This window comes from Chiloscyllium plagiosum, unplaced genomic scaffold, assembly GCF_037043375.1.
Source record: "Chiloscyllium plagiosum isolate Xiang-an unplaced genomic scaffold, Cpla_swu_hap1 HiC_scaffold_35, whole genome shotgun sequence".
NCBI classification, from domain to species: Eukaryota; Metazoa; Chordata; class Chondrichthyes; order Orectolobiformes; family Hemiscylliidae; genus Chiloscyllium; species Chiloscyllium plagiosum.
Window position 1 is genome coordinate 21,230,861 of NW_028270173.1, and position 11,296 is coordinate 21,242,156.

Below are 11,296 nucleotides of genomic sequence, written 5' to 3' on the forward strand. Positions count from 1 at the left end.
TCCCCTTTAAATCTTTCCCCTCTCATCTTAAACCTGCGACCTCTAAATTTGGACGCCCATATCCTGGGAAGAAGAACTTGGCTATTCACCTTACAGCGTCCCTCGTGATTTTATAAATCTCTATAAACCTGAGGGAAAAAACACTTCCATGCCTATTCAGCATCTCCTTGTAACTCTAACCGTCCAGTCTAAGTAACGTTTTTGTAAATCTTTCCTATACCATTTTCAGTTTAATGGCATACTACTTATGCAAGGGCGAGAAGACGTTTTTATAGTCTCCAAATGTGGCGTTACAAATATCCAGTACAGTCTCAATATGACATCAAATACTCAATGCTCTGACCAATGAAGGCAAGTGCGCTTAATGTCTTCTTCACAACATTGTCTACTCGTGACACCACTTTGGAGAAATTACATACCTGCAACCCGAAGTCTTTCTGCGCAAGACTAAACTCCAGGGGGCCTAAATTAACTGTCTCAATCCTGCTCTGGTCTGTCTTACAAAAATGCATTACCTCACATCTCTCTAAATTAAAATCCATCTGCCACTCCACGTGTAAGAAGATAGGGACAAGATTCGGGCTTGACTGATAAGTGGCAAACATTGACGTGCCATCTAAATCCATTAAAACTAATTAACTCCACATCCAATGTCGACACCCACAAACATGTATTATCTTTAAGACACACTGCAACAACTGAAGAAGGCTCCGAGGACAGCATCCTCCAAAGTGCCAGCCTCTCCGATTTAAAAGGACAAGGACAGTAGATACAAGAAACAACACCACTGCCAATTCCCATTCATAGCACCACCATCCTGCATTGGAAATATTAACCATTCCTTCACTGTCACTGGTCAAGAATTCCTCTGGTGTCAGTCTTGATCTATTCTTCGATATTGGTTGCTGTGTCATCACCAGCTCTGACAATACATTTGACAGTGTCGGTTAGGCAAGCATTAACAAGTTCCCCCGTTTTCAGCTAGGAAGTCCTTGCACTCATCGGTAAATTGATGTCCACTACATGTAGACCTGTAAATGATTGTTCCTGCGCACTCTGAGCCAATCTTTCATCATTCTAGCCGCCTCTATCAATTGAGTCTCTTTCATTCAGAATTGAATTGAATTTATTGTTGCGTGTACTGAGGCACAGTGAAAAGCATTGTGTTGACAGCAATAAAGGCAGGTCATGGAGTTAAGTCACATAGATAAGTAAATAATAGGTAAACAGCGGCAAAAACAAAAACACAGGTAGAAGCGAATGTTAAGAGTTTCTGAGTCCATTCAGTATTCTAACAACAGTAGGGTAGAAAAAGTTAAGAAACCATCATATTTGTGTGTTCAGGCTTCTGTACCTTCTCCCCAATGGTAGAGGTTGTGGAAAAACATTGCCAGGGTGGGATGGATCTTTGAAAATGCTCGCGGTCTTTCCTTGACAGTGGGCCTGATGGATGGATTATATCCAAATAAATAAATCCAATGTTTACATTTCTGCTTCACAGTTATACAGATTTGTATCTGGTATTATTCCAGTTTATCTCTTCGACACAATGTATTTCCCCAACCTGTCAATGTGACTGCCAAAACCACATTAAACTCGACAACTGTAGTATTGCTAACGTCTGGTTTAAATTTACTGTAAGCCCCAACATTTGCAGATAGTTGAACCCAACTAGTCATATGTTCAGGAAAGATTTACAAGGATGTTGCCAGGATTGGCGGATTTGAGCTATAGGGAGAGGCTGAATAGGTTGGGGCTGTTTTCCCTGGAGCGTTGGAAGCTGAGGGTTGACCTGATAGAGGTTTATAAAATCATGAGGGGCACGAATAGGGTGAATAGACAAGGTCTTTTCCCTGGGGTCCGGGAGTCCAGAACTAGGGGTCATGGGTTTAGGGTGAGAGGTGAAAGATATAAAAGGGACGAAAGGGGCAACTTTTACACACAGAGGGTGGTACGTGTATGGAATGAGCTGCCAGAGGATGTGGTGGAGGCTGGTACAATTACAACATTTAAAAGGCATCTGGATATGTCTATGAATAGGAAGGGTTTGGAGGGATATGGGCCAAGTACAGGCAAATAGGACTAGATTAGGTTAGGATATCAGGTTGGCATGGACACGTTGGGCTGAAGGGTCTGTTTCCATAATGTTGATTGTTATGACTGCACATGCGTTATTCTGCAACTCCAAAATAGATGGGGCTTCGCCCAGGCTTTCAGGATCAGTTGAGTTGCATTGAGAATTACAAAAAATAGATGGGGTACAAATGTGTTTTGTTCATTTGAGAGACTGTTATCACCAGTGAGGTTGGCATCTATTGCCTAGAGGGCAGCTATGAGTAACCCAGATGCCCATGGACCTGATGCCACAGGGAGGCAGACCAGGTAAAGGTACCAGAATTCCATCCCTTCGTTGTGAGATGGCAAATAACATTCAGGCTTGACAATCACTAATGGCCAGATGGTAAAGATAGCTTTTTATTGAACTCAAATTTCACAAATGGTGCGATTTCAAACTGTGCATCCAGGATTTTAGCGTTGGTTTCTGGATTGTTGGCCCAGTGAGGTAATCATTACATCAGCACCTCCCCATGTCAATGTAAATTAGTAACGTGCTTTACAGAGCAGCAAGGAGGGAGATTTCAACAATTTTTTCATCTCCTCCCTGAACCTCCTCTGGGTCAGTGCATAAATACAGGTGTTTGTGCAGGAGCTGGTGCACATCAGCAGGAACGCCACCCTGATTGCCACATAAAGAGAGTTTGAACCTTGGAAAGTCACAAGCTGAGTAACACCGACACAGATGTGGATGACAGTGATGGGTGCCGACAGCACCATGAAGCAGCCGGAGATAGTGAAGAGCAGAATGATGGAGGTCTTCCTGCTCTTCAGCTCAGGGTCTCTGCCCATCTCCCCAGCACCACCTCTGCTGCTCTTCAGGACCCGGCGAGCTCTGCTGGCCAATAGGATGTGGTGGGCTGTGAGAGAGTTCAACAGCAGCAGCAGGGGAATAGGAAGAAACATGTTTGAGATGTTGGTGAGCCACCGGTGAGCTGCCCAGGCTGGTGAAGTGAGATAACTGGTGATGGTGCGGCAGCCCCACTGTACATTGTTCAGAACATGAGTGGGCTCATAGCGAAAAGACAGGGGAATGTTGACCATGATGTTAAGTGCACTCACAATGGATATGACCACATTGGCTGTTCTTTCAGAGCAATATCTTGCCTTTATTTTGTTGCAGCAAATTGCTACAAAGCGGTCAAAGGTGAAGGCGATGGTGAACCAGATGGAGAGTTGGATACTCAGCCCTTGCAGGAAGATATTGAGCCGACACGCAGGAGTGTATTTCAGCAGCGAGCCCGGGAAATGATACATGATGATCTGGCTCACGATCACGTTGAAGACAAGGACCATCAGATCTCCCGTTGCCATGGCAGTCATGTAACGGGTGACTCCTTCGGAAAGGCCACATTTCCCTTGGGAAAGAATCAGCACTGCCATCACGTTCGCTGCAAAGAAAATCCAATCATTAGATGAATAAAAACGTCCAGCAGGAGGCACACTGTCAGGGATTCCAGAAGGTGGGAGTCGCAAGACTGTGGGACGTTGTGTGTAATTATATATTTGTGCAACAACTAAAAACAGTGACATCTCATTTGTAATCCATGTTCTTTGTCAAGGAATTAATTGGGTTCGGGTTAGGAATAGGGTTAGAGTAATTGAAAGACGACTTGACAAATAGTATGCAAGTAGTTCTCACTTTGCACTACTTGATCTCCCCATTTCAGGAAAACAAATACTATTGATTCAGAAGCAGCTCAGAGAATATTTATTTGCCACACTCCAGGGATTACAGTCTGGGATTGTGAATAAAGTTTATGCCTAAATCAATTAGAATCCACAAGATAAGAGGTGAGCTCATTGAAACATCTAAGATATTGAGGAGAATGGAGAAATTAGAATACCAGGAGCTAGTTTGCCCGCTACAACTTGCCCGAAGATGGGAAAGGAATGCCATCCGAGCGAACAACTGTACTTCCTGCATGAATGTTTGAGAAAACAGGAACTGCCAAAATGTCTCCAATATAAACCGCCGATAAAAACACCTCAGGCCAGAGGTTTAACAGAACAAAACGGCCGCAGAATGCTCCGAGAACTAATCAATGACGCCCACCACAGACTCTGAAAATACAACCGGGAAATTGCGGGCCAAAAACCGTTATTCAAACAAGCAACAAGTGAAGAATGGCCAGACGCGGTAGAACGAGCCATAAACACCAAACAACGACAAACACAGAGAAAGGAAAATCGGGAGCTGAAGAAAAAAACTTGTCAAACTCACAAACAAAGACAAAACCAATAACACAGGGGCATGGATAAAGAACTTATCAGACTGGACCCTATCGGACACAGAAAAAGTGGTACTAGTAAAAGGATTAAACTTCATTTACCGAGACACTGACAAGAAGGATTTCCTCGCGGCATTAGAAGCCACATTGAAGGACAACAATCTCACAGAAGAAACACAACAAACGATCAGATAGACAGTTGCACCTACTCTGAGCCGAAAGAGGGAAGGAAACAAACTGGACACACAAGAAAAGAAAGCTCTAGAAAACCTCAAAAAAGACAAAAACATCGTTATATTACCTGCAGACAAAGGTCGGCCCACAGTCATCCTGAACAGAAGGGACCACAAAGAGAAAGTCAATGCACTACTCGCAGACACCAACACCTACCAACAGGTGGCGCTAGACCCGACCCCGCAACTGGGGAAAAAAATTACATATCTCCTAAGAAAATTACAGAATTCCGGACAATTAAACAAGACGGAATTCCAGAAAATGAAACCAGATGGGATCAACACCCCACGATTCTACGGACTACCAAAAATCCATAAACCAGGAGCCCCCCTCAGACCTATAGTCTCAATCCCCGGAACACCAACTTACAGACTGGCCAAAGAACTATACGCAAGATTGAAATACCTCGTAGAAGAGTCACAGAACTCCATCCACTCCACCCAGGAATTCCTAAAAATCATCGAAAACACCAAAATAGAGGAAGACGAAACCATGATCTCATTCGACGTAACAGCACTGTTCACCTCCATCAACATCGACCTGGCAAAGGAAACACTTACCACACTTTTAGAAGAGATCATCACACACACACATCAACCACCATCAATCGCATTACCAACGAAAACATCATGAAGCTAGTGGACCTGTGCCTCACCACCCACTTCACTTTCAACAACATAGTCTACAAACAAACCAATGGCACACCCATGGGATCTCCGCTATCAGGATTCATAGCAGAAGCGGTAATGCAAAGACTAGAACAAACGGCCCTACCAACCATCAAACCAAAAATCTGGGTCCGCTACGTAGATGACACATTTGTCATCACAAAACGAAACAAGATAGAAGAGACATTTAACATCATCAACAACACCCTCACAGGCATAAAGTTCACCAAGGAGGAAGAAACCGACCACAAACTCGCACACCTGGCCGTCACAGTCGAAAGAAAGGACAACGGAGAACTACAAATCTGCGTATACAGAAAACCGACAAACACTGACCCAATACTTAACTACACCAGCAACCATCCCAACACACACAAACAAAGCTGTATCAGAACACTATTCCAACGAGCAACCACACACTGCAGCACAGATGAACTTCGGAAAACAGAGAAGAACCACCTATACAACGTATTCAAGAAGAACGGATACTCAAAAAATACAGTCCGCAGATTCCTCAAGAGCAAATCACGACAAGCAGACCAAACACCGCCAGAAACCCTAACCACCTTACCATACATCAAAGAAGTTTCAGAAATGACAGCCAGACTACTAAGACCCCTCAGAATCCTAGTAGCACACAAACCCACCAACAATCTCAAACAAAAATTAACAAACTTAAAAGACCCAGTACAACCCATGGACAAAATCAACGTTATCTAGAAAATGCCATGCAAGGACTGCCACAAACACTACGTAGGACAAACAGGAAGAAAGTTAGCCACCAGGATACACGAACACCAGCTAGCCACAAAAAGACACGACCCTCTCTCCCTCGTAGCCCTACACACGGATGAAAAAAGCCACCATTTCGACTGGGACAACACATCTATCCTGGGACAGGCTAAGCAAAGACACGCCAGAGAATTCCTAGAGGCCTGGCACTCCAACCACAACGCCATAAACAAACACATAGACCTAGATACCATTTATCAACCCCTCAGGAAACGAACAGGAAATGACATCACCACAAACCTCAGGAACCCCATCCAGGAGAAAGATATAAATAGAAAGCAGGAGCCAACAGCTTCGCTTCACTTGGAGGTCGCCACTGATGATGTTACCTAGCCAGGTAATGAAATGTCTGGATATCAAACCTACAGCTCAGCGAGCAAACCTACACCCTAAACCTCAACCTGAGCTACAAACCTTCACAAACCTTGCTAATTTCTTCTAGACAGGAAGGATATAAACAAGGGGACACGGTTTAAGGATGAACAGTTTCTCCTTTCAACCAGAGATAAGGAGGTTTTTAATCTCTCAGAGAATGGTTATAATATGAAATCTTCTTCCTCTGAAGGTTGTGAGGGCTCGGTTGATGAGAACGAGTTGGATAAATTTTGGCTACATCAGTGAGTGGACACCCATGTAGTGCAGTCGGGATGATGGAGCTCATTTAGATCAGCCAATAGCCTCCCAAAGTCGGAAGGTGTTCAAACGACCAATTTGTCTATTCCTACTTCAAAACCGTATGTTCCCACATTCATTTTCCCTGGTTAATGCCCGTCAAAAAGTTGTCTTTTTGAAAGGTCTGCAACTGTCATTAAAACTCTGTCGACTTCACCATTAAATATACATAAAGAATCTCCTTTTATAGCTCCCTCAGTGATCAGGAATTCCAAACACTCACAAACACTGGAGAGAAAGCGTTCCTCCTCATCACAGTCTGGAAGTGATATTGCTTTATTCTGAGACTATGCCCTTTCAGATATCGCAAAATCGAACAGGCAAGATGAATGTCACAACAGCTTTTAACCACATAACAGGAATTTGAAGGATCACAAGGATGGGATTGAGAATTTGCGTCAGAAAGTGCTTTTGATACCATTTTCAGGTGGAAGGAGAAACAGTCAAAGCACTCTGCCATCAGGGGAGACATCCTCTCAGCATTTACCCTGTCAAGCCCCTGCAGAATCTGATATGTCTAAACGAGATTACCTCTCATTCTTCTAAAATCCATTTAGTCGACTCCCAAAATGTTTAGTCTTTACTCATTATACATTCCCTCCATATATGTGATCGACCTAAAAATCCCTCTTTGATCTGATTTTTATGAAATGTTATCTTTCTTTCAATAACAGAATCAAAGCTGCTCACAGAAATCCTGATCTGGTCTCACCAATACCGTGTGCAATAGCAGAAAGACTTCCTGACTCTTACACTCCAACTTGAATGCACGTACCTACAAGAAGTCTTTCTGAACATTAGAGCGCTGAATGATGTCTCTAACTTTAAAAAGTGTTGAACTTACTAATGCTAAAAATCAAACAACACCAGGTTATACTCCAACAGGTTTAATTGGAAGCACAAGCTTTCAGAGTGCTGCTCCTTTATCAGGTGGTTGTCTACTATAACCTGGCGTTGTGTGATATTTAACATTGTGCACTCTAATCCAACACCGGGATCTCCAAATTATGACCTTGCTAATGTTGATCTTCTTTTGCACACCTCTTGTGCAGTTGTAACCTGTATGCTTCAGATCATCTGAACACCCATAGACAGTGTGATCTTCTTTGCTTTGATGTGTCCGCACTTCTTGCAAAACAAAACATTTTACTGTACTCAGGTACATGTGACGAAAATAAATCAAATCAAATCAAATGAACTCTTGAAATAAAGGCCAACATTCCATTAGCCATCCTGATTACTGGCTGCGCCTGTGTGCTACCTTTGTACATTTGATGGCCAAGTGCGCCTTTGTTTTCCAGCTTTCGGTGAATCTTTTTTCTCAATTAAAATAAACCTCTGTCTCTTGTTCTACTTTCTAGAATGAACATCTTCATACAATCACATGTTTTACTGCATTTGCCAAGTTGTTGCTCGCAAACCCATCAATATCTCTCTGTAACCGTTGGTGTTCCTCTCATAATCTATCTTTCCAGTTATGTTTGGTGTCATCTGCAAGTTTGGCAACGGTGCATTCACTTCCTCCCTCCAAGTTATTAATATATATTGTAAGCAGTTGTAATGCCAGCACTGATCCCTGTGGAAACCCAATGGCCATAGACCACCAACCTGAATGAAAACCCTTATCCTCAATCATTGCTTCTCAGCCTGCGGCCAATTCTCTATCCATAGCAACGCACTACCTCCAATAGCATGGGGGTCTTATTTAATGGCTTAATCTTCCGTAGCTACCTTATTGAGGGGCTTCACAAAGTTCAACATAAAATATTTACAGTTGCCCCTCTGTCTTTCTGGTTGAGTCTTCGTCAAAAAATTCAAATCAATTTGTCAGAAAAAGAATTAACTTTCATGAAGCTGTCCTGTCTCTGTTGAGATTAGGATTTTGAAAATATTATGCTGTTGCATCTTTAGTAATTGATTCCAATACATTTTTAACAACAGATATAGTTACTCTTTGCTCACACCTCTCCCCACCCCTCGCCGTTTTGAACACAACTGGCACAGAAACCATTAACTCTGGCACTACTCCAATTCCAAGGATTTTGGGAGCTTGCAACTCATGTGGCATGTTGGCTCATTGGGTAGCACTGCAACCTCACAATACCAGGGACCTGGGTTCAATTCTGAATTCTGTCGACTTCCTGTCTGGCATTTGGTAGTTCTCCCTGCGTCTGCATGGGTTTCCTCTCTAATCTGCAGATCAGGTAAATTGGCCACGCACATAGTGCCATGTGCATGAGTCAGGGGTAAATATTTGGGACTGTGTCTGGGTGGGTTGCACTTTGGAGAGTCAGTGTGGACTTGTTGGGCCAAAGGACCTGTTTCTATGCTGTAGGAAATCTAATTGAATGCATCCACTATTTCCGTAGATACCTCTTTTTCATTCTAGGCTGCAAGCCATCAGGGCAAGGGAACTTACTTGCCCTCAGCATCATTAGGTTGTCTAATACTCCATCCTTAGTGATTGAGAAAGGCCTCAGTTTCTCCACTATATTATTTAGAAGTTATGACATGTTTGAAGTATCATCGATTGTAAGTAGTGATGCAAAATATCTGCGTAAGTTCTCTCCCAGTTCCTTGTATCTTGTGATTATCTCTGCAGGTCATATTCACACTGATCACTCTCTTCCTTTTAACATAATTAAAGAAGCTCTTACAGTCAGATTATATTTTCCTTACTGGCGAGCTCTCAGTTTACTTTCTCTCTTTTTTCAGTCCTCCTTTGCTATTCACTGTTGTCCTTTTTACGTACTTAATGAAGCTCTTACAGTCAGTTTTTAACTTCCTTATTGCTTGGCTATCAGTTTACTTTCTCTCTCTTTTCTGTCCTCCTTTGCTGAGTTCTGAATTTATCCCAGCCTTCAGGCCTGTCACTGATTTCTGCGCCTCTGTGTGCTTTATCTTTCAACTCAATATGCTCCTGAACTTCCTTGGTTAGCCACGGTTGGTTTTTCCCACTTATAGAATCTTTCCTCCTTACTGGGATGGATTTTCCTTTTGGAGGAGAGTCATGAATTATTCCCTTCTATGTCTGCCATTGCAAGCTTTCAGTCATTTCTGTGACTCTCTCCATTATGTTCACTTTTGCTAAATCTATTCCGTTTCAATGTAACCCCCTGTGTTCAGGCTAAGCACAGGTGTTTTCAAACCAGAGGGTTAGGTTCGGACAAACCGCACTCAAATTGAAACTGATGGTAATGAAGAGCAGGGAAACGCAGCAATATGCAGGAGATGAATTCGTGGTGTACAGCTGTAAATTACGGAGACAAAATTCAACACAGAACCAGCAATCAAAACAATCACGGAACTTTTTTGACCACTTACCAGGAATTCCAAAGATTGCAAGAATGGGAAAGAGGATTTCTATTGGAAGGTCCTGTGATCCCATTTTCAGGTGAAAGTGGAAGCAGTTAAAATGAGGCAAAGCATTGAAAGGAACTTGATTTATCCAGAAGGTAATCCTCCAGTGAGTGGGTGAGCAGATCTCATTAAACACACTATTTCTAACAAACAAGTTATTGTGCAGCAATTAAAGTAAGCTCGGTGATCCACAGAGACACATGGACAATGACTCCCAGCTTTCAGAGGTACTGACGTCTTAGAGGAACACGAGAGACCTAATTATTTTGGCTTAACTTTAACGTGATGCAGAGAGTAAGTTATTCCATGGGGTCGGTGCAAAGTATAACATTTCATCCTTTTAAATCAACTTGTGCAAGGAGAGGGCTGAGTAAAATGTGGGACTTGGAACCCTGGGCAACTAGCCCAGCATGAAGGATTGCACAATGGCGCCATGTCAGCCCTCAGTTGTAACTTTCTAAACTTACTCTTCTATTTCTCCAATGATTAAATGTATTTGGTGAACAATGTCAAGGCATTCTTAAGAGGCAGTTGGACATACTATTCAAAAGAACTTTTGAACATGCTTTCTATGCCTCACCAAAGTTAATGAAATAAATCGCATTGCTTGCCAGAATCATGATGTTTTAATACATTAGTTTAATTCCTATTAGCTTTTTGCCAGAATGAACATTAAAATGTTGTTCTTTCCATTGAAATGAATGATTTTTCTATTATACAGCTGTACGATTAAACTCCAAAACACTTCATTTCTTCTTCCACAAGGTTTCTCCTTCAGAAAAGAAAGCACTAAAAGATTGTGGACAAGATGAATATGTCCCTCGAAAGTCATTTAGACCATGAGACCTTAAGAAATTTGAATGTATGCATTTTGAACCTTTGTAGAGTCAACACAAGACTCAGTGTCTCTTTCTGCACTGGAGTCATTATCGATAATCAATCTGTTTTTGTGAAATATAACTGAGTCCCCTCATCCGAACACCAGAACCAGAGTTGAAAAACAACGTGTCGTTCATTTAGACAAGGATTATTAGAACTGATTTCTCTGGGAGGTATGCAAGACTTGGAAATGCCGTGCCTCAAAAGCTAATGGAATGTAGAAATTTTATATATTTTTTAACCTGTAAGTTGCTAGAATTCTGATTATCACTGGGATGAAAATTATCAAGGATACTCTAGAACGTAGAATTCATGTTCAAATCAGATCAGCCATTATCTTATTGA

General features: G+C 42.2%; 1 protein-coding gene across 1 annotated transcript; it reads right to left on the bottom strand.

Annotated features, from left to right (window-relative positions):
* Positions 1 to 2,469: 2,469 nt before the first annotated feature.
* LOC122541523 (putative G protein-coupled receptor 139) lies at positions 2,470 to 10,230 on the bottom strand. Its single transcript, XM_087978866.1, has 2 exons — positions 10,037 to 10,230; positions 2,470 to 3,506 (listed from the first exon to the last, which is right to left on the bottom strand). The coding sequence occupies exons 1-2, from the start codon at positions 10,098 to 10,100 to the stop codon at positions 2,602 to 2,604; spliced, it is 969 nt and encodes a 322-aa protein (XP_087834992.1). The 5' UTR covers positions 10,101 to 10,230; the 3' UTR covers positions 2,470 to 2,601.
* Positions 10,231 to 11,296: the final 1,066 nt, after the last annotated feature.

Excerpts from the sequence above, each read along its gene's own strand:
- LOC122541523 (XM_087978866.1), bottom strand. The coding sequence starts at position 10,100 with ATGGGATCACAGGACCTTCCAATAGAAATCCTCTTTCCCATTCTTGCA. Across the intron at positions 3,507-10,036 it reads TGCAATCTTTGGAATTCCTG|CGAACGTGATGGCAGTGCTG; the intron begins GTAAGTGGTCAA and ends TTTTCTTTGCAG.